Here is a 24,142-nt window from a genome sequence, read left to right on the forward strand (position 1 = left end):
GACACTGTGGGGACAGAGCCAGGAATGCAGTTTCCAGGCTCTCGCCCTCACATGGAAAGGTGCTCATTAGGGTAGTAAATGGCCATCAGGCTGTGGCTAGTTGGCCGTCAGCTGTAACCAGTGAGCCATTGGCCACTAATATAACTGCTGTGGCTACACTCGCAGAAAATGGGCGCTAGCAAGAAGATGGTGGTTGGCGAGCGCGGACTGCAGTTAGCACGGCTGAGTGTGGGTTGCAGATTGCAGAGAAGTGGACGGCAGGTTGTGGATCCTGTGGCTCCTGCTTCCTGTGTCTCCAACCCAGCCGCCAGCGAAACTATAGTGGTATGACTCCCCTATCTATGACTCCGTGGGTGTTCCTTTTTGGCCTCACCATATCCTGTGTTCTTATGTGGGGAGTGGGACTAGAGACCCTGCCTGAGAGGCCCTGCATGACAGACACTTTAACTTCAATGTCTCCTAAACTTCATGCATCATCTTTCCTTCCCCTCAAAAAAAAAAACACAAAAAAACCCTGCATCTTCTACAGTCTATTTTGTTAACAGCATCAACATTATGTAAGCAAACAATCAGTAAAATTGAGAGAACTCTTAGATACTTAATCAGGTCAACTCTATTTTAGTAACCGATTACCTAATCACCTGCCACCTCTCCAATTCTATAGTCCCTTCCCAGATGCATGTTCTTTAGTATCTATCTCCACTATTTAGTCTACCCAATAAACCTCATGTTTCTTAATCCAGGGCTTCTCAAAGTATGGCCCCAGATCAGAAGCAACCTGAGGATTTGTAAAGCACTTTGTTTTAATAAGCCCTCCAGGTGGTTTTGATGGATGTCATTATAATCCTTGTACTACTCCCCTGTTTTAAGACATTCAGGGACTCCCCAATGCCTCAAAGATAACATGCTAACTCTTTTAAATAAGCTCTCACAGAGAAGCCCCTTTCTACCTTCTCAGCTCAATCTCTGCCGTTCACAGGCATATGCTGTGCTCCAGCCATCACAAACTACTTGAAGTTCACCCAATGAGGGTAAGACAAATGCAATGAAATCTTCACATAATAATTAGCAGTCATAATGAAAATCATTAAGGTGTTTCTGGGTGTGATTTCACAAAAATCTCAAAGTGAATACTAAATTAGACAACCTTATAGTGACTTTGTGACCCATTTAAAAGTTATTATTTAAAGTGTATCATCAGCAGTAGAAGCAAGTTTGAATGGGGGCAACGGTAGATGCTGGCAATACCAATTGTTTTGACATGTACTTTAAGGGGTACTGATACATCCTTTGAGAAAAAACCCTTACAATTACATAGCTTTGTAACACCAGGAATTACAGATTAAAGAGAATGAAATCAAATCATTAGTCTGTTAAAGGAATAAACTTTGACAAATAGCATTTATTCCAAGATTCCAAAGCATCTTGGTGACAGAACATCTATTAACATACGTTTTCATTATTTTATGAGAAAAGCAAAGATTATGAGATAAATATTTTATTCCCATGATATATATAGGAAACTTGGGCTGAAACTGGTGTTTGTACCAAAGTAATTAGTTAATAAATGGCAGAGCCAGACTGTGCAGATTTCAAAGCTAGTGCCTTTAGCTGCCATGCTACGTGTCTCTGTATTCTCCCAGCTTAACAAGCACCAGGTACTGTGTACACACACACACACACGCACAAGCCAGGTAGGCAACAGCAATTGGATATAATTTAGAGATAAGTTGGACAATATGATCTTTATAAGAAAAAAACTTGTAATTGAGGCCAAAGAATCGTTCATTTCCATCAAGAACTTGCTGCTTGTTCTAGGTCAAAGTTGATGTACATATTAATATATTTTAGATTCCTTTGATCATGTTTTGTGCTCCTCTCATAGCACAAATTTAACTACTGGCAATATCCACACCAAGCTAGGAAAAAAATAAAGACTAAAACTCATATCTGAGCTAAACTCTTACTCTAATAGTTTTTATTAGAAATAAAGTGGGTCATTGTTTAACCTGTTTACCTCTCCTTTCCTCTGGAAAGAACATTCTTCACTTGAGGGAACTATTACTCATTCCTCTCTCCATCCTGTTGTGTATTAGAGTTTACTTTTCCTCCCAGACCATAAGCATTCGAGCTGGGAGGAGAACCTTTGCCCTTCTGGGAGTATGGAGGTGCTCAAAGCTGGGACCTCGCCTAAGGGAGGAGTGGGTCTCCATCAGGGAAGAATAAAGCCAACACCTACAGAGAAGAAGAGATGAGACACACAGGATCCTCAAAGTGGGCCAGGAACATAATACTCCAGAAACTGATCCATCCCTGTGACCTTAAGAGTTCCCCAGGCTCGTCTCAGTTCTTCCAGTGAGTGGAATAATTGTCCAGTAAATCCCCTTCAGGCAAGCTTCACATAGATTTCTGCCACTAGTCACCAAGAGTCCTAACAAATACACGCCATGTTTCCAACACAATATATTACAGCAAGACTAATTTTTATTGGTTAAAAAAATGTTCGATCAAATAAATCTTTGTACAGAATGTCACATTTTATTGCATAATGTATTTGAAATAGCTGAAGTTTACAAGCTTATAAAGTATGAAACAATGAAATAATGATTATGTTAAATGGTTACATTAAGGTATCAGGTGACATCAATTTTTTTATAGCAAAACACCCTATGTACAATATTACAATTTAACTGAATGAATGTTTTAATGTCTTATCACAAAAATGCTTAATCTTATATCATCACAATAAATGAAGTAAAATTATTTCCAGGATTGAATCAGAGCACTACAGTACTTAACTATGTATATACATATATTACATTAGGACTCTGTGCAGTCATGAAAATTCATAGAAAACAAAACAGAGAACTCAGTGGTCTTCATAGATTTTCGTAGATGATTTTAATCTGATTCTTCACTGCTGAAGTAAGAGCTGTCACAATATTCAGCCGTGTAAAGGAATTTATGAATAATTGGGTTCATCTTTGGTATCCAGTGTCGGGGAACCAGATATGTTGAAATATTAAATAAATCTACAAATACCTTGTACCTGTCACTGGAAAAAGCACACATATAGAGATGTTTTAGATTTATTGACATGAAATATCTAAAATTTTTCTATGAAAATGTATTTCTCAGGTAATGATAATTTTGCAATAATTAGTATTTAACATTATACATTACATATTGTTGCATGTATTTTAGTAAGTATTAATATTAATAGCACTTCATTTGTATTCTGTATCCAAAGTTCATGCCTATGTAACAGTATTATGTGTTTCATTGATTTTGTCCAGGCTGGTTCAGGTTAAAAACTAGAATCTCATTGTTATGCTACCTTTATAAAGAGAAGGAAGGGTATGTTTTTATTTTTGACTTTTAAAGGACAGTATGCAACAGAATAAATTTAAAGCATCCAAAATTTTTAGTTTGCTAGAAAATATTTCCCACCTGTAAATAGCTGCCAAGTAACTGACATGAATGGATGAATAACTCAAGATGCCATCTTAGATTCATAATAAATGTCTGTAAGAGTGGTTTTAACACTTAAAGTTGTTTTTGTGTTACCTATTGTTAGCTATTGTTAGCTATTTTAACTATTGCAGTTTTATAGCAGAAGAGCATTTGCCTTTGACGTCAAATTTGTGTTCAAATTCTGTTCTGTCATTTGCAACTCATGTGACCTTGGACTAGTCATCTAAACCTCAGTGTCTCGGTTTCTAACTCTGTAAAGTAAAAACTACAATCAATCCATTCCTCTGTTCAGGCCTTTGTGAAAATTCTATGAGATAATGACACACTAGATACGCTGTTAGTGTTAATTATTCACCACCCACTGATGTGTGTGCTCATTTTATACAATCACTCTTTCATGCTTAACAGAATTTATTTCCAGGGAAAAAGAAAATATGTAATGATTCTGAAAATCCAAATCGATGAATTTTCTAAATCATTCAATCTAGGGTTTCTTTCCAGGGAAAGTGAAAATATAAAAATGATGAAAAACTGAACCTGTGCATTTTATAATTTAATTAATCGGGTGGTAAGAGTAGGGATGAAAATGTACTATAAAGAATTTCAGAGACTAAATGTGAATATCTAATATATTTTGAGCTGATTCACCTTTCTCAAGGGGCCTTGCAAGTTTCCCAGTTTTCAGATGTATGTCTCTCTATATCCATCTACCTGCAATGCTGTGAATATTAAATAAGAACATGGATGTCCTAGATATGTTTTAAGTGCTCAATAAATGATGACCTTTTTCTTGTAAAAATATGAAAAGGGCACTCCTGGAGTAGATGGAAGTCGTTCTTATAAAATAGAATCATGTCAGGAAATGAGAAGCCTTTTTTTCAGCGGTGTCATTCATCTCACTGAGAGGACATTAGTGGACTTAATGATGACTGTTTTGGTCTAGTCCAAACCTGAGCCAGAATCAGTTGAATTTTTTCTACCTAGATTAACTCCTTCATGTCCTCACAGGTCATGCAGCCATTGGTACCATGCCCCTTTCTCCATAGGCTCAAAATGATGAACTTCCAGAAATTATGTTGTTTACAATGAGCTCGAAATGTTCTAATAGGAATACCTTAATCTAACTACAAATGTGTTGTCAGCAGTCACATGGGAGCAAGTATAAATGACTTTCCGTAGCTAATGCACATACTCATATATGTGGAGAAACAAAAACTTGCTGACTTCCACCAAGATAAAAAGGTGACTTTGCCCCATCTTACCTCACTGTTGAGCGCAGGTACTGGTAGCCTGAGGACCCTCCGGTGCCAGCTTTGCTGCCTAGCATTCTGTGCACCAGGCACACGTGGTTATCTAGGCAAACACACAGAGAACTCCATGGATATTTTTCTGCCATTAGTTTCACAATGTTCTACAAACAGGGGTTGGTAATGACTATTGCTGCTGAGAAAAGGCTCACATCTTATCACTTAGCCATATGGAAGGTTCCCATGTGACAGCCACATGAGACCAGCAGGTTGCCTGGCATCCCACTTGGTTCAGTCTACGTGCATTTGACTCCATCCATATTTACATTTAGCCTGTGAATACCATAGGGTGAGCAGGGCCACACTATGACTCAAAAAAACAAACAAAACAACAAAAAAAAAAACGCTATTAAAATTATATTTCAAAATTGTATTGCATAAAAATGAATGAATTACTATTATATCTTAAAATATTTCCTTGGACCTAGAGTTTACATTTTCCTTCTGATTATCAACTAAAACATTTTAATGGGCCCCAAAGTGACTGTGGGCTCCAGGCACCATGCCCGTTGTATATACTGAATAAGTAGACCCCAGGAGAGAACTGTCAAGCTGATTTTTTTTTTCCCAAAAGCCACTCACTCACAAAACAGGGAAGACAACAGAGAGCAGCAATGGGGGTAGACAGAGGAGCAAAGGGGTAAAGGAACAGGATGTGGGGTAAAGAATTATGGAGGTGGGGGCGAGGAGGACTTACATCTCCATTTGGTCATGAGTGTGTCTATGTCCATGAGAGAAGTCAGCAACTGAAAAGGAACTTGGAATCTAGGTTCTTCCCTAAAGGAGAAGTGAGAAGGAGGAATGTGTTCAAGCAATCCCAGTGTTAGGACAAGCATGAGTTTTATCATCTGTTGGCCCTGGAAACAATTGTCAACTTCGCCTCTTAGGAGCTGTGACATCTTTGGATTATTCTCTCAGTCTTAGTTTCTTCATCTCAAAAATGGGGATACTACCACTCAGCTTGCACATTTGTTTGAGGAGTCTAGAATAGTCCATGTCATATACATGAAGTAACCAGCCAGAGTCACACTTAACATTGAGTCTCATTAAAATGCAGACATACACAAATCTCAGATTTCCCAGCTAGTATTAGTCAAAAACTTCTTCCAAGCAAAGATATTAAAACAGAAACTCAAAGGCTGCTTTTTATTTCCTATCTATCTATCTATCTATCTATCTGTCTGTCTATCTATCTATCTATCTATCTATCTATCTATCTATCTATCTATCTATCTATCTTCTATGTATCATCTATCTATCTATCTATCTATCTATCTATCTATCTATCTATCTATCTATCTATCTATCTATACATAGTGAGAGTGTGTGTGTGTGTGTGTGTCTGTGTGTGTGTGTGTGTGTGTGTATGCATCTATATGTATCCTCTCTTCATCTAATCCTTCAACTCTCAGTACATTTCTGCTTACGATACATAAGCTTGAGTGACATGCATTTAATAAGAGTTTAGGACCAGAGAAGATTTTGTTTATGTTGCCATTCTGAAGAAACAGATTTGAAAAGATTAAAAATTAATTACAAGTAACTAGGACATCGTTTAAACTGGTATTTTTGCTAGTATGTTAATCCATTGTTCTGACTCATTTAGTTCATGAAACATGAAAAATGAGACCTCCATACATAAGAAGTAGGTGTACGTGGATACTTAAGGGACACCTCAATGCATTAAACAGTGAAGACAATTTTACTTGAAATTACTGAATAAGTAGAGCAACAGTTTATAAGGCAGTTTTCACTTTATCCATTCTTTTTTCATATATAAAACAGGAATAACTGCAACATTGTTTAATGACAGAAAACATTTCATTACTGAATTTCTGAGGCAGATTAAACTTTGGTTCTTTAGGATACTTAATGTCACATAACAGAATTTAATGAAAAGGATATTTGATTCATTTCTGTGGGTGTTTTTTTAACCAGCTACAGAAATAAAGTTATACTGCTACTATTTAAAAGAAAGAAAATCTCATGAAACCTCACAATTAATGACTTTCTAAGATTTCCCCCAAAACTAAATGGCTTATTAAAACTATGGTTGCAATTTATAAGTTTTATACTTGATATATTATCTATATCCAATCCTCAATTTTAACTCTGCTACTTCTAATTTGTTTTTACCTGTAAAAATATATCATCAAGGCCCCCTGAAGTGCTTTGTATGACAGTCGTCTTTCACCTGCAAGATACATAGCAAGTTTTAATTTAATAGGTCATTTAGGTAGTCATATTATTTTGGCACCATCACGTTAAACAATTAAGTGTTATGTTTTTAGAACATAATGCAAGTTTAATTTAACATTTTTATCCTTTAGCTTGAAATTGGAAAACTATCATATGAAACATTAGTATTGGATTTTAAAAGGCAAACTAAAATATATATATTTTAAATTCTCAAAACCTTTAAATATCATATTAGGAAAACTGATATAGGAAATACTTACCTTTCATGACAGAATATATTTTTCAAGTACAATAGTATGATGACTTACTTTTTAAAAAGTTAAACTAGACTCATTCCAAGTTTCATTTGAAAGTACTTTTGCTAATTCACTTAAAATTACTTAAATTATTTAAAATCACTAGGATTCAAGGGGCAAATCCATTATATAAAATCTCTTATGTGTCCTCTAACAAAAGGCTTTGCTCTGTCTGCAGGAAATAAAATTTTGATATACTTTACTGAGGCTATATAAAAATCTAGGTATAACAACCTTTAAGCTTATAGTACTTCCTGCTAATTTCATATACTGCGAGGCCTTATACTTGTATTATAAAAACTAATTTTTACTTCAACTCTGCTTATTTACAGGACGTATAGGTACTTTATAATAAACGTTCTGAATAAAAACATGAGTTTCAACAGATAAAAGAGTTAAATAATAAAGGTATTGATTGTACTGTTCAATTAATTTCAGAAAATAATAGTTCAATATTAATTATGGCAGAAGTCTAAATGTGTGCCTTTCCTGTTCTACTTGAGAAACAGGTCCTTGGGTAAGCCACCCTCACCCTTGCAATGAATGCAGTTATCCCTTCCCTCTCCTAATGCCACTGTAGCATCTGTAATTACATGATTGTCTTTATTTCTGTCCCTATTACTCTGTGAACTATTTGAGAAACTACGTTCCATGGATCTTGGTATCCCTCACATCTCACATATTCTGAAAGTTTCTAGCAATGACTTTGGAGATAAACTGGGCATTTAAACCTGAGTGTAGGGTTACCATCGATAACATGAACCCAATTCTTGTTTCTATGAGTGGAAAATCAATTTTCATTTTATTTCCCTCCAATAAGGTTTGATGTTTTGATCTCACAGTAGTACCCTGCAGGGAAATGATCCTCAGAATAAAATGACCTACCTTTATTAAGGAGGTGTTCATGACGTTTCTCATCAAATAAAGAGAGTAACAAATCTTTTTGTTTCTGAAATTCAACCATTTGTTCCTCTTTGTACTCTGACTCTTCCTTAGCCTTTGGAGAAAATACTGCATTAATATTCCCATGAGAGAGAATAGATTCTTATTTTAGAAAACATTCCTTGTGAGAAGTAGACTTACAAGGTGCAGAAAAGGTGTGCTTGGAATATTTACCATTTCATCTAATTTTACAACTTGGGAATTATCGCTTACGAGAAGGCATCTTCCTACACTCTATCCTTTTATTTCAGTTTAAGTGATCTGTTAATCTAAAATATTCTCTTCATAAATATAATGAGAAATTGACTCAGGTGGGCATAACTGGATATAAATGATCAATAATGATCTAATTTTTGACAGAAACTATATAACACAGCAAGTAAAGTAATTCCACTTCAGAAAAGTCAAGAATTCCTGAACAGGAAAATTATTAACTCTATTGAAATTCTATACTCAGTATTATGTTCTGTAAATATAATTTATTATATATATTTCACCCTTATATTTTTATTCATTTGGTATCTATTGAATCATTTAAAGAAATTTTTATTCTTCCTATAACACATGTTCTATTTACAACTCAATTAATTAAGCTGGAGCAAAAATCCGTTAATCCAATTATCTTCAATTCCTTAGAAGAACCACACTATGTGGTAAGAACTTGTATGCACATTACTGCCAATTAATTATTCATTTTTTTCAGCAAATGTCATGCCAAGATGATAGAGATAAAACTGTGAGCAAAAATTGAGTCCCCTGATCTTATGCAATATATTATCTAGAGGGAAGAAGACATTGAACAAATAATCTCCTGAGCATTAAATTCCAACCACGGTATATCATACAATGGTAATACAGGAACAGTTCAGTGCCATGATAACTTATAATAGTAAAGAGGTCAAGAAAGACCTTCCTGAAAAAGTTTTCCTTGAGCCAAGACCTGAGGAATGAAAGGAGTTCCTTTTCATTCTAGGGAAGAACATTCCAAGCCTAGAGAATACCCATAAAAAGACTCTGTGGTGGTAAATTCAAAGAACTAAATGCAGCTTAAAGGATATTAAATGTGGTCCCACCACATGAGATTGTGAAATGCCTTGAAGATTATGTTAAGGATTTTCATTGTTATCCTGAAAATAATGGGGAGACATCAAAGAGTTTTATGGAAAAGCAAAATGTTATCAGATTTGCATGTGGAAAGATTGCTCAAATTACAGAATAAATTGGAATTGAGCCTTATTGAGGAGACTTGTAAAATAGTTGAGAGGATATTACTTTAGTCCAGGTAAAAATGATGGCAGTTTATTCTTGATTGGTGGTGGTAGATTAAAGAGAAATATTTGAGAGTTATTTTGAAGGTTAAGTTAGTAGCATTTGGCGATAGCTTGAATTACTGTTTGAGTAAGAGGGAATTGCCAAGGAGCAATTGTACAGGTCTGACCTGAAACACGAGATGGTTTATGGGAGAAAAACTTGAAGACCAAGTTGACACAAGAATGGATGGAAGGGGAAATTTTTTAAGTTTGATTTTATCAATGTGTTTTTGAGAGGACCAGAAGGAAATATAAATCAGGCCATTAAATATATGATCTAAAATTTAAGGAGATATCTATGCTAGAGGTAAATGTTTAAGAATTATTGTTTAACAAATAGATATTGAAGCAGTGGGTATAAATGAGTTCATCTAGTGAAAGAGTATGGCAGAAAGATACAAAGCTAGTGCATTGGGAAACCCCATCAGTTATTGGTCTGTGAGATAGAAATGAGCCAGTAAATGAGGTAGAGAAATAAGGGCCAGAGAATTAGATGAAGACAGAATGTTGTGTACCAAATACAAGGGGTGGGGGGATGTTCAAGAAAGAATAAGTAGTACTGAATGCCACTGTTAGCTCAAGTAAAGTGAAGACAAAAAATAGTTATTGGATTTATGTAAATGAAGGCCATTTGTGAATGATAGGACCAGAAACCTGACTGGATTGAGTTGAAGATTAGATGGGAAATAATTATACTATAACTACTCCTCTAAATACTTCACAAATATTAACCTAATTCAATGCTCATAATAATCCCGAGGTAGATACTCTTATTTTCTGTTTTACCAATGGTGATAGTGAAGCAAGGGGAGGTTAAGTAGCAGAAGCTCAATGTCACACAATTAAGAAGTGGAAGTGGGGGTGGTACTTGAATCCATGCACTATGACTTCAAAGTCCTTGCTTTAAGCACTACCTGATACAGCCTCTCAAGACATATAATTGAAAGAACTCATCAAGAAATTTAGTCATGAAAAGAGGATGAGGGGCCTGTAATTTGAAAGCAATGAGGAATCAACAGTATATATTTTAAGTGAAGAAGCATTGAGAACCAACAGGAAGAATCCAACAAATATATAAGAGCCAAAAGGAAATTCTATGGTTAAATATATTTTGTTGGCCCCTTGTGAGCCTACATCTGTTTAGAATTGGTCACAATCTGAATTTTTCAACAGAAATGTGAAAGGTATATTAATCCCATCTATTCATCAAAGATAAAATCTTGCCTATAATGAACTCGATTTAATTTTTATTGTACATAAATAAAATTAAATCAATCATAATATATGCAAGAAGATACATTTGTGAAAGAAAAAGAACATAAGAAAAACGAAAGAGAAAAGTGGAGAATTGTTAAAACAAAATTCCCAATGCTTCTTCTGTAGTAAACTAATATTTACTTATAGCATCATAAATACCTGAATCATTTTGAATTCTTCTTCCAGTCCTTTGACAATATTTTTTTCAAACTTTTGCCAGAAGTTAAATCCATGTGGTTCTAAACCTGGTGTTCTTTCCAGCCATGCCTTAAGTAAATATTATTTTTAAGTAAATATACTGTAAAATTTTAAATATGTAAAATATAATGTAACTAATATTTATGAAAATTAAACAGAAAATCTTTCTTCATAGTTTTGAGAAACATGGAATGATTTTTTTGTGTAAATATGTTCTTTTTCTCTTTATTCATTAAAAAAATAGCAATATATTATATGTCATCTCTTAATCTTTCAGGCAATCACATTACTAACATTTACTCTTTATTGAGAAATATTTTATCATAGAAATTCCAATTTTGTTCCATAAATCTATGAACATATCTAAATGTTATTTTAATGAAATCTTTTGTTTATTCTCAAAATACTTATTTCTTAGGATCTGAAGGAATTATGACATGCATAATATATGATCTCTTTTAAATGCAGGAGTATGGTATACTTTAGGAACTTTGAAATAAACTACTCAATTATTTTAAGATTCCACAAGACTTTTGAATCTAGAAATAAAACCTAATTCATACAACTCCATGGGTTATTTAACCTATTTTTGGTTTGAAATTAGCTTTGTGATTCTTTCTTTCCCTATCTTTATAAACTGTTATATAGTATAATATATCTTAATCTAAATCCACATTTACAATATAGATTGTAACCCAGGGGTTTAGTGCACAGAGTATAATTCGCTGAAAGAAAAGTGTAACTTGCCAAGGAAAAGCCTTCTGAAGGAAATCAGGACCACGTAATACTTATTCAAAAATTTACTTATAAAGAAACAAATTGATAATTCCTCAAGACTATTTATAGGTCTATGGGGAATTAAGATATGAAGGAAAAAATTCTGAAGAGTATATATACTCCTAGTAATTTGGTTTAATTGAGAAAAATGCGCAACTTGTGGAGCTATTCAAATAATAAATATTTCAAAAAAATAAAGCTCATTGAGTTTAAAATGAGTTTAAAAATCAGCTAATTAAATGTTGTTTAGTAGGGGTATTTAAAAGGATTGTTTTAATAAAAGGAGGTTATTAAATATTAACATTTAGTTGCTTGTATAAATGTTTCCTAACTCTCAAGAGCCCTTAATATCTTAATTAGTTGAATTTATGAATTTAAGTATTTTTATAATTTTTTTCTGTTCTTATTTACAATGACTGTGACCAAATTTTGATATGAGTTTCATAATTCTTATTAACAGAAGCTGAATTAACAAGCTATATTGAGTTAGACCTTAGAAGTAGTAGTTGAGCATGTACCTCCACTAGTTGCAGAAGTGTTTTTTCTTGCTCAGACTTAAGTAGCAGTTCATTGTCTTCTCCTTTGAAGTTATCTCGATAATGTCTCCTGTTATAAGGGACTCTCAAACTCTGAAGGACACCTATCTTGTTTTCTAATAGTCGGAATTGGAAGCTCTGGAAGCCGGAGGCTGGAGATAAGTACTCTCTTTGAAAATAAATGGAGGAGGAGAAGAAAAGAAAAAGGAAGAGATGAGTTGACGTTGTAAATCACTGCAGTGATTTCTATTGTGAGAGATTGTCAGTTTTACTTTCCCAGGTATCATCAAGAACAGAGACAACTGCTTGGACCTATGGTTCAGACTTAACTGAAATATGAGTTGGACCTATGGTTCGGACCTTACTGAAATAAGGAAAATTAGTTACTTAAACATCATTGTTGATATCTGCCCATCAATTTAAAGTCAAAATGTTTGTATAGTTTATATAATGCCATATGTGTATGTGTGTCCATGCATATACATGTATATGCATGGACACACATACACATACACATATACATGTACGTGTGTGTACTAATTTTTTTCCTAAAATAAAGACAGGTGGAGATCGAGCAATATTTTTTTTTTCAATAGCGCTAAAAAGGTTCTATATAAATTATAAATATTATTCAATCCCTCCTAAAACTTACATTCTGTGACATAGTCTTTGATCTCACCACCTAGTATTATTATGAGCACCAATAACAAGTAAAATGAAAGGGCTGTGGCCTAGGACAAAATAGGCAATCAAAATATGTTAATACTCCAACCCTACAACACCACTCAAACTCTTACATCTTTGTAAACTTCCTTCATCTAATTGGTACTAAGACTTCAATTTTTTAAGTCCACCACAAAGGAATTCTGCTACATTTCCTTTGGTTGTGAAAGATGTTGGACTGCCTATTACATCATTAAATGCACTTAATGTTCTAAGAAAATGCATTCTCAAATTTAATATGAAAAAAGATACATATATGGCTTTGATTGCCTGGAAATGTAGAACTAAAATTACAAATCAATCCATAACTTATACTGACACTTTTGCTGACGTACTTCTTTATGTATCACTCCTGTTTTTCTTTTATTTTCAGCTTTTAATTCTCTTCTAAATTTAGTTATACGTGTTGTATGTGTCATTTTACCCATTTTGATAAGTTGTCTAAAATTTTTTTGGATAAAAGGGCACCATGATGAATTGAAATTGACTGATCATATCATGTTTGTATGTAAAAGTGAGTGATGAAATGTTTTAATAACTTCTCAAATACTTTGTGATTAAGAGTCCAAGTGCTGATGGTGACAGTGTGTGTCAGTAGGACAGACTCCTCATATGGTACAACACACATGTACTCCTTTTACCCTACCAGCATGAGAAGGTAAACCCCACCGCTTTATCACAAACCTACAGGTACATACCTGAAGTCATTGAAGTCCAAGGGTGTCATTGTTTCCAAGACGGAAAACTGCTCTACCAGGAGTCTAAGGATCACCACCACTCGCTGCATTCGAGCGACAACCTTAAGCATATTCCTTTCATCCCTGACCTGATGGTTAAGAAATGACACGTTGAGTAAGCAAATCTGATTTTCAAAAGATGCAAAATAGGCTACAAATAATAATGCATTCCTATTACTTTTATCTCTACTTTATTAAAAAAACATTGGAACTAAAACTTGCCATAAATCTAGATGAAACTAAAGGCAGCTCTGAATTGTGTGCAAGGAATGAATGCAAAATCAGAATTATTTTTCTTCCTTCGAAAATAGAATATTACATGGAAGCAAACTAAAAGTAAATTCTGGAACACAATACCCACTGATTTCAAAGCAAATTTCTCTCTAAATTTGCTTCAAGGAATAAAGGTCAAGGTAACATGGAAATTTCCAGGTGAGCATTAAGCAACACCTGAACAAATCTGCTGTTTACTAAGGGACCAAGTTGCCATTGGCATAAAAGTGAATTGTATTCATATATATAGAAGAATATTGTCTGCGCATAAATGTTCTTTATTTCCAAACCCCTCCTGTAGCAGGGGCTCAGATATACAAGACCTGAGGTTGTCTCCTGTGTCTGGAAGGCATGTGGGAGCAGGAAGCAAGGTGGGAAGTTAGAAAGTGCAGCTCAGACTTCTGCCATCACCTGGAGCTCTGCCCTGTTCTCCTCTTACTCTGATCCTTTCTGTCTTTTTCTTCCTTGTCCTTCCCTCCTCCTCGACTCTTTTCTCTTTTTCTTCCTCCTGCTGCTTTTTTCCTACCTCCTCCTTCTCCTCCTGCTTCACTTTCTTCATTATTGTTCCTCTCTTCCCACAGCAAACACTCATTAGAAATACAATTCCAATACCTTAATTAAAGGCTCTAGATGAGCTATTCTGGCATTCTGCCATCATCTAAAACAACTTTTCTTAAGGGCCAGAAAACATTGAGTTCTAAACAAGGGGCCTGAAACTGAAATGTGAAAGGAACCTTAAAGCAATGTATAGCCCTAGAAAAGCAAATGGCACTGGGAAAATATGACTAAACTCTTGTCCACGGAACAATTTTTTTTTCATTATGTAATAATTCCACCATTTAGTGTTAAATTTTTCTCATTAATTCTATTTTCTACATTCACCAAAAAGAGTATGAAACCAGGATTGTTACATAATAACTCACATGGCCATTCTGGAAGAGCTCTCGAACAGAATCTAATTCCCAGAGGATTTGCTTAAACCAGAGTTCATAAGCTGCAGTGAGAAAAACCATTGTCAGTTGCAAAGTTTTGAGGAGCCTCTTTGACCATAATTTTATGAAAGTTTGGCTGAACACATTGAAAGAAATACAAATGTAATTTAACAATCAATAAATACCAATATAGCCCAATTTTTATGCTATAACCAAAATATTAGTAGTCAACTTATAATCACCTCCTTTCATTGAATGTTTTAATATGCCAGGTATATTATCTATATGCTTTATGTTTGTTATTGTTACACTGATTGCTCTAAAAAAATATATCATTTGGGTCTTTTAGGATATAGCACATAATCTAATTCTAACTTCCATTGGAAACTGGAGGTATGTGAAGATGTAGAAATGATACTCAGCTTCACCTACAAACAAACATCAATATTTGCCAACCTAATCCAATTGATAGAGTTTTGGTTTCTAGGGGCTTAGTATATTATGGGAAGGACAAACTTATCAATAGCCTAAATCTAAACCTTTGTCATATTCATCTATTTTCTTCAGTACCTAGCACAGTGTTGACATAAGATAAACACTGGGTGATTATTTTATGAATAAACAAATTAAATACCCAGTGTAGTCATTAGATGAGCACAGAAAAATCAATAATCTTAGAGATGTCTATTGCATTCTGTTTCGTGCTATTGTACGGATAAAGGCTATGTTTTTTGACTAAGTAGGGAGATCAAATTATATTTTAAATTACATTTAAGGAGATTTGCATAGATTGAATTTTCATATTTAGACAAAGAGCAAATCAGATATTTCTTGATCAGTTTGTGTTTCTATTTTTCAGGTTTAACTTTGTGTGGCTAGTCCCATGACCCACTGAAGTTATATGTTGTAACTGAAGGATGGAAGGAAAGTTTCCCTATCAAATGACGATAGCTGCCATTACTTATATGCTTATTATGTGCTTGGGCTAAGTGCTTAATGCACATTATTTCATCTTCTTAAGAACTCTGTGAATGAGAAGATACAATAATTATCTCCATTTTACACATGAGGAAATAGAATTACTGGTCAAGAAAGCTGATCAAGATCACACGATTTACAATGGTAGAGTTGGGATTCTAAATGATATTCTGATTCCAAATTTGTGCTATCCTTCTATGATCTCTCCCCTATTGATTTTGTCTTGGTGTAAGCCATCAATACAAATACAAACATAAAAACAGAACAAGTAACACATTAAGCCATTTATTTTCCATCTTTAATTTTTTTTTTCTCAAAGGAATTGATCATTTTAGCCAGTCAGTGAAGCACACAATCATTTGAGGAAAAGACACAAAAAATTGGTAGGGAAAGGAAACATGTCTAGAAGTGGGACAATGACTAGATTGGGTCATTGGGCCCTGGTCAGCCAGAGTATTATGACACCACTAATCTTAGAGTAAATCTTAATATTTTAGGGTCACAGATCTTTTCATGAAATTTTGCAGACAATTTCAAAGAGTTCAGGGACTGCTTAAACTCCCAAAGTCATAGACTCCTACATTAAAAGCCACTGCCCAGAGATTTAAGTCTGAAGAGGATAAACACACATTTTAGATAAAATTTATGTTGCTGTTTAGTACCAGATTTATATGGGGTTATGTAAAGTCATAATAAATTTGAGTGACCTGTTTCTTCAAAGTCGTTTTTTAATCTTTTGATTGAAAAATAGTAACATTTTAGCTTGCAAATTCTTTGTGAATTCCAAGAGATAAAATGTCCCTTGGATTTAGGACAAAACTAAAGTTCAACCTGATCCAATTAGTGGTGTGGTAACATGAAGACTCTTGAAAATCCTAGAAGAATGTCCTATAAGAATTTACTGGACAGCAAAATATTCTAGAGCATTTCTAACAAAGGTGATTCCTTGATTTTTCACCATCCTACAGTTAAAAGAATCATAGCTTTCCTCATTATTGATGGGAAATGCCTGTGGAATAGCTATTGTCTGACCTTTTGTGCAATCTTACCTTGATGAGTTATGATGAAAAGATGTTCATCGTGGATTTTCTTTCCTTTCACTTCACTTTGAAGCTCCTGTGCGTTCAAAATTTTTTCCAACTTTAAACAAGAAAATAGGAAAACTGATTGTGTACAAATGTCCACTTATAAAATAATTAAGTTATGGAGATCTAATGCCTAGCATAGTGATTACAATTAATAACACTGTATTAAGTGCTTGAAAGTTGCTAAAAGGGTAGATCATGAATGTTCTCACTACAAAAAAAAGAAATGGTAATTATACGACGTGATAGATGTGTTAGCTAAGGTGCTACAGTGGTAATCACACTGCAATATATAAATCCATCAAATCAACACATTGTACATTTTAAACTTCCAAAATGTTATGTGTCAATTATATCTCAATACAACTAATTTTTTTAAATAACTGATTTTGAAATTGCAAAACTTGGTTTTTATCAACTTTAATAAGAAGTAGAATACAACACTAAAAAAAGTCCTAATTCTCAAATTCTCAGGATCCATTCTATTTTCTATTTAACAATTAATGAGTCTCGTTGTAAAGGATGAGTTGAATTTATGGTTTTTATTTTTTCCAAATAAAAATTACATTTGATAGGATTCTATCATGACAAATGCTCTTACACTCACTGAGGAGTCATATTTCTTCTATCTCTTGAAGTGAATATGGTAAAAGCTTGATAACTCGCTTAGCTGACTGTCTATCTTCTGTTCTTCCATTCCCCTAAAGAGCCTATTCTAAGCTCTTAATATAATATTCTTTATCAGCTGATCCTGAGAAACCCATTGATGAAGGCTCTAGGGCTCTAATCATTTCACTTTTATAAAAATATAGAAGACAAACAGCCTGAAACTTACCCCAGAATAATCTCCAAATACCTCATTTGTATAATCCATATTTATTAATGATTTCAACACATGTGCTTTTAATATTTCTACTTTATGATAAGGGATTTAAAAGAGAAAATTTTCAAGAATCATTTGTTATTATCTAGGCTGGGATTTAGTGACCATGTGTTATTTACACAAGTTGTAAAATGCCTGCCAATTATCTACAATAATCTTGTCATTTAGACTCTTCTGCCCAGATTCTGCATTCTCTGCTTGTACTGTACCTCTGTTGGAGAGATTAATTTTCATATGAGTCCCTTGAATTGTTTTAATAAAAGTTGAAAGCGCTTAAAGTATAAAAAGGGATGTCATTAGGTCCCGAAAATTATATGATGACTGAGAAAACAAAACAACTTGAAAATATCCCTTAGAACTTAGTGCCCCACAATGGAATCTAAACCCTGTAACATACTCAGCCACTTACATGCAGGTAATTCCCATAGATAAGTCCTCCTTTACTGGCTCTATTCACACCACTTTGTGATTTGTCTTCTTCACTGCCTTCCAAAGATAGTTTTCTAAAAGCGTATCTGCAAATTAAATAAGTGAGGAGAAAAAAACAATAGATCTTGAGAAAGTACAGTAACTAATCATATGAATGATTAAAATTATCTTATTGCTAATTTAAAAAATAGATTATTAAACAAGGGAATTAAGGTGACAGTTTTCAATGCTCTTGAAATTCAGAAATTATTCACACTTGGCATGTCTAATAGTATAACCATACTTAGAATAAAGGTAAATACTTACCCAAAGTCATTTTCTAAAAATGGGCAGCCACTCATTGTGAAAACACACTGAGAAGCACTGAAGTTTGGTTCTGGATAGATGATATCATTGACCTTCCCAGATGTCCTGCTGCTGTCTTTTATTTATTCTGTTCACCCTGAAGCTGCCAATCAGGCTTCTCTGTGTACCGATAGCTAGGCTCGTATTTCAACTGGTACAGAAGTTGAACCTCTGTAAACCTCAGAATGGATTTTTGTTGGGGACAGTTTATTTGCAAGAATAGTGAGTATTCTGCCAAACTGAATCATTTGACTTGACCAGTTCTGCTTTTGTGTCCAAAGTAACAAACATTCAATAAATCAATAGAGGCCAGGTTTAAAAAAAAAAAGGGGGGGGGAGATAGTTACCGTATTTCCCCGAAAATAAGACGGGGTCTTATATTAATTTTTGCTCCAAAAAGACGCATTAGGGCTTATTTTATATTACAAGCATCCTGAAAAATCATGCTAGGGCTTATTTTCTGGTTAGGTTTTATTTTTGGGGAAACACGGTACCTGTTCTATTCCAAGAGCACAATTGGCATAGTGTTAAGATATGTAAATTGATAAGCTTGTAAAAAAAAACACAAATATTTATTCTCAGTCTCAGATTTGGATATTCTTAGAACATCTAAGCCAAAAAACTAAACTTGAATGTCTCTAGGGAAAGAAAATCATTATGTAACAGAGACAGAGTCCATGCTCAAACCCAATTTCCATCCCACCTTCACAGTTCTTCCGGCCTAAATCTCATCTAATAATTAGCAGCACATAGGCTGCTATATTGTCTTAGAACTTAAATGGACATGAATAATTGACTGTTTACCTGAGGCATACCGATTACAGGGCCCTGGGAGTCATCCACCTTGGGGTGCTTTGTCTTAACAATAATAATAATGTGCCCACAATTTCAAAATTGTCAGTGATAAAATATTGTTTCTAGCAAACATTTTTTATAGGTCTAAGTTCTATGGAAGACCGTCGAGCAGGGCAGAAGCTCCATCACCGTGTCGTTAGTCCACCCTGCTATGCACTATCAACTGTACCTGCAGACAGCATTTTCCATGATGTTACCCTGAAAATGGCCCATTTATGTCTAATTCACCAAAGTAATTCAAAGTCAGAAAGTTTATTTCTAGTCTTGGCTCTACCACTGACTAATGGTGTAATATGAAAAAACAAACAAACAGTAAAAAAAGATGTAACATGTATACATGTCAACTCCCTCACCAAAAGAAATGAAGGTGTTTATAATTGATTATAATTGTGAAGCTTGTGATCCACGCTAAAATCCTGACATTATGACTTTATAATGAATTATAATGTTTAATGCAGTTTCACAGAAGGATAAATAATATGAAAATGCTATGTTATAAGAGAATGGGGAAATCATCCAAACCACATCCTAGACCCCTCAGATTGCCTTTCAGTTTTTACAGAAATATCTGAAAATTGCTTACACACTGGATAGGAGTTTGTCTGGAGGAAAAGTGGAATTATTGTCCCTAGGGCCATGGCCTGGGGTCTTGGGAAGCAGAGAATGTTTAATAGCCCTCCTCCTTCACTTGGTTGTTCAACTAGGTATGTGCTTACAAAGAATATAGCTAAATAATTTAGTCTACTCTGCTGAAGCCTGTAAGATAGAACAGAGTGGAATTAGCAGGAATTGGTGTTGAGTTGAATTTAGAAAGTGAATAGGAATTTACTTTATTCCTTCAGACATCACAGTATTATTTCCACCAAAAGGCCATGTAAAATCTATTGTGGAATATTACATTACTTTCTTTCCCATACCCCTCAATGCTTAGAGCTCCTGCAATCATCCCACACCTACCCTGCCACCCGATTATTTCCATTTTTGTTACTCAACAGTTAAAGATTGTGGCAGGCACAGAAATGCTAAACCAAGAGGGGGGTTCTCATGGAGAAATGCTTCAGCATCATAGTTTTCAGAAAATAAGTCTGAAGGTACTCTGCACTCTTCTCCAAATGTTGTTGAGGAATCCCCAGTTGTCCACAGTGTTGACCCAGTAATGAATCTTTACTGCGACCTTTCCTCGATAGCTTCCTGTCTCACGCTCCCTACTCCCTCATTGCCTCCTGGGAGCACCTCCCAAATAATGTCCCACAGCTCATGTCATTGTCTCAGGCTTCACTTTGGAAAAAGCCAATCTAATACATAGATAGATCTCATATCCATCAACAAATAACATTTGCTTAATTACTAAGAAAAAAACATAAAAGAAACTGTTAGGACACCAATTTCAAGGGAGGGCTACTCATGTTGCTAATTATGGATCAATTAAGGGACTGTTATTTTTTCTTCTGATGGATTTTTGATGACTAGTTTCCAAGGGAAAAAAAAGTTCTTGGGAGATGTTTTTACGTAAGGTTGCTCTAAGTCTCTTTGTACCTAGGTAAGAAAACTCTCCTGCCTCACAGCAAAAGTATCACAAAGGAGATAGGAACAAGGGAACATTTCTTTTCTTTTTCTTTCTTTCTTTTTTTTTTTTTTTACTCTGTGCTATGGAATGTGGTATTTGTAGAGAAATGCTTACTGATAAACTCATATTTTATTTCCTTATTTTTCTTATTTATTAAAAACTATGGGGGCCAGCCCGGCGGCTCAGGTGGTTAGAGCTCCATGTTCCTAACTCCGAAGGCTGCAGGTTGGATTCCCACATGGGCCAGTGGGTTCTCAACCACAAGTTTGCCGGTTCAACTCCTCAAGTCCCTCAAGGGATGGTGGGCAGCACCCCCTGCAACTAAGATTGAACAGGGCACCTTGAGCTGAGCTGCCGCTGAGCTCCTGGATGGCTCAGTTGGTTGGAGCGCATCCTCTCAACCACAAGGTTGCTGGTTCGACTCCCGCAAGAGATGGTGGGCTGTGCCCCCTGCAACTAGAAAACAGCAATTGGACCTGGAGCTGAGCTGCGCCCTCCACAACTAAGACTGAAAGGACAACAACTTGAAGCTGAACGGCACCCTCCACAATTAAGATTGAAAGGACAACAACTTGACTTGGAAAAAAGTCCTGAAAGCACCAAAAAAAAAACACCTATGAACATTATAAAAATAATCCCATTGGTATTTTAAATGTTAATTGTAGTAATTTCAAATACAAGTTTATAAAAACTGCTTTTGTCCACAATTGACGATGTAATGTGTTGTAAACTTCCAATCAACATTTTAACATTCATTCTTTCCACAGGTCAAACATGATAAATTGGCATTTAAAATTTGTCAAAAATCATGCTTTTCAGTATGTAATTTAATAAGCTATGTAGATTAATATACTATTTGTAAATGGTAAATGATAAAAAATTATCCATATAGTATGATTGTATCAAAACAAACTTTATGGTATAGTCTTCATGTGTTATATAATTTTAAAAAGTGCTAAGAAGATATAATCAACCACCTTAAAATCAATAAAAATCATGAAAAAGTCTAGGAGCTGTAGTCATAATATACAGTTTGAATCAGGAAATTATTGCTTCCATAAGTCAGAATGGTTGACTAGCAGCAATTCTATAGGGTCTAGCTTATTAGTATTATATTAAAGTAATAATGCAAAACAAAAAATACCGTTAAAGGGGCTTCCGAGTCAGGAAAATTCGCCAAATGCTCAAATAGAAAAGTCTGTTCTTTACAAAGGAAGAAGAAAGCAAATTCTAATGCTTATCTTGTATATCTTGAAAGATTCAACAAAATCTGCATAATGTCTAAACTTATTAGCAGAGAACCAAAGACTTCACATCCTTACAGCAGGTTGGGTAATTTTTAGGTTTTGTTTCCCATCACTTCCCACCCAAACATTTCATAATGAATCCAGAATATAGAGACTAAGTTCTGGAATCCCCTAAACTCTCCATGTTTAGAGTTCTCTCCCTACCCCATCTACTGATTTCTTACTTATTCTTTCAAATATAATTCAAATAGTACTTCCTCGCTGGCATGCTTTCTATACCTTCAGCTGGAGTAACTTCTTCCTCTTCAGAGATTCCACAAGACTCTGTATTTAATGCTTACCTCTGTAATCTGTTTCACCTACCTGTCATTGAGCCAGGTAAACAAGGACAAAACAAACATTTCTCAACAACAGTGAACCTCATCTTTTCATCACCTTTTGTTCAGCCAAGTCAAAGATAGATTTAATAAAGAAAAAGCTTAGATACCTGCAAAAAAAAAAAAAAAAAAAAGCATATTTACAGTATTTAGAAACATGGAAAGGAATGTATATGGATAACCTATGAAGAAAGTCAATGAGCTTTGTTTTAAAATTGTGAAGTTTTGGTTTCTGTGGATAGTATGTGTATACCTAGTCTTTGCACACAAGCAGGTCTGTAAGTCAACAACTTGTGGAGTGCTCTCTCAGTAAAAGTTGTTCTGGTGCAGTTAACTATCTTCTGGGAGTTTTGAATTCTCATGAGTCCAAAATTAAATTAATCATTTCCGAATAATTGGCCAGTATGTGTGAAATGATTTGCACAAATGGATATAGAAAATTCAATAAAGTAAAGGAGAAAAGAACTGTAATTTTGTGATGCTTACGATATGCCAGACGCTATGCTAAGTTTGTTCCACACGTTCATGCGTTTCGTCCTCTGAGAACAGGCTACTACATCTGCTAGTGTCAGGAGGGGGAGAATCCCCCCTTCTACCCTTCTTTACTTCTTACTGCTGGAACAATAATTAAATAATAAAATTGATACAAGACGAGATTAACAGGAGAAAAAGATTAATACATGCACACGAGAGAATCACAATATGATGTTCAGAGCATAAAATGAGGTTCAAAAAACTGATAGAGCTAGGCACCTTCTTACACTTTTTAGATAAAAGAATGATAAAGTCCTTTGAAATAAATGGGACAGTAAAAGTTGGTGCTTTTGAGAAAGCATTCTAAGCAAGTTTTGGGCTTATGTAATATACTAGTAAAGGCGTTTGTTTATACAGACTTTTTCGACTCAAGATTTTATAACTCTTACGATGAGGTTGTCTGTCAGCCCTCAGCAGCGGGAAGGGTGCCTAGCCCATGGAGATTTATTTCTTGCATTTAGAAAGACACAGGAGAGTCCTCCTGCTCAAATGATTTTAATTCAAAGTCATCAATATAAGGAGGAGGTTTTCGGAACCTCCAATTTATAGTCAAATTGAACAGAAGTTGGGGGTAAACCCTACTTTTGATTGGCATCTGAAGTGGGGTGGGAACAGTCCTGTGGGACTGAGCCCTTCATCTGGGGTGGGGGTGGGTGTGCTGAGTTCAATTGTAGGACAATTGTAGGACATCCAGCTGGCATCCAGCTTTCTTTCCCCTTCCCTTTGGATACTTTATGTTCTTCCCCCCCCCCCCCCCCCCGTGTTTGGTTGGGAGCTCTGAATGGCCACCCTCTGTACCCTGTTGCTCTGGGGCAGAGTCCCTGTCTGTGAGGGCCACTTTTTTCTCATCCAGTAGCTGTTGTCTCATGGAAATACGCATG

At 34.9% G+C, this 24,142-nt stretch overlaps 1 protein-coding gene and 1 long non-coding RNA gene across 3 annotated transcripts; both read right to left on the bottom strand.

The window, feature by feature from the left end:
* Nucleotides 1-2,466: 2,466 nt before the first annotated feature.
* Nucleotides 2,467-18,917, bottom strand: TDO2 (tryptophan 2,3-dioxygenase). Its single transcript, XM_019733180.3, has 12 exons — nt 18,643-18,917; nt 18,317-18,422; nt 16,989-17,079; nt 14,953-15,023; nt 13,718-13,845; nt 12,279-12,465; nt 10,945-11,052; nt 8,162-8,273; nt 6,918-6,975; nt 5,479-5,558; nt 4,737-4,827; nt 2,467-3,055 (listed from the first exon to the last, which is right to left on the bottom strand). The coding sequence occupies exons 1-12, from the start codon at nt 18,675-18,677 to the stop codon at nt 2,902-2,904; spliced, it is 1,221 nt and encodes a 406-aa protein (XP_019588739.2). The 5' UTR covers nt 18,678-18,917; the 3' UTR covers nt 2,467-2,901.
* A 1,509-nt stretch (nt 18,918-20,426) lies between these two features.
* Nucleotides 20,427-23,885, bottom strand: LOC141572731 (uncharacterized). 2 transcript variants are annotated; one of them, XR_012498171.2, is made up of 3 exons: nt 23,651-23,885; nt 22,714-22,837; nt 20,427-22,306 (listed from the first exon to the last, which is right to left on the bottom strand). It is a non-coding gene; the product is annotated as an uncharacterized LOC141572731 (long non-coding RNA). The 2 variants fall into 2 exon arrangements; XR_012498170.2 differs by having other exon boundaries at nt 22,981-23,885.
* Between the last annotated feature and the right edge of the window lie 257 nt (nt 23,886-24,142).

The sequence above is a fragment of the Rhinolophus sinicus genome, chromosome 15 (assembly GCF_057876585.1).
Source record: "Rhinolophus sinicus isolate RSI-liver-muscle chromosome 15, RSI-T2T, whole genome shotgun sequence".
NCBI classification, from domain to species: Eukaryota; Metazoa; Chordata; class Mammalia; order Chiroptera; family Rhinolophidae; genus Rhinolophus; species Rhinolophus sinicus.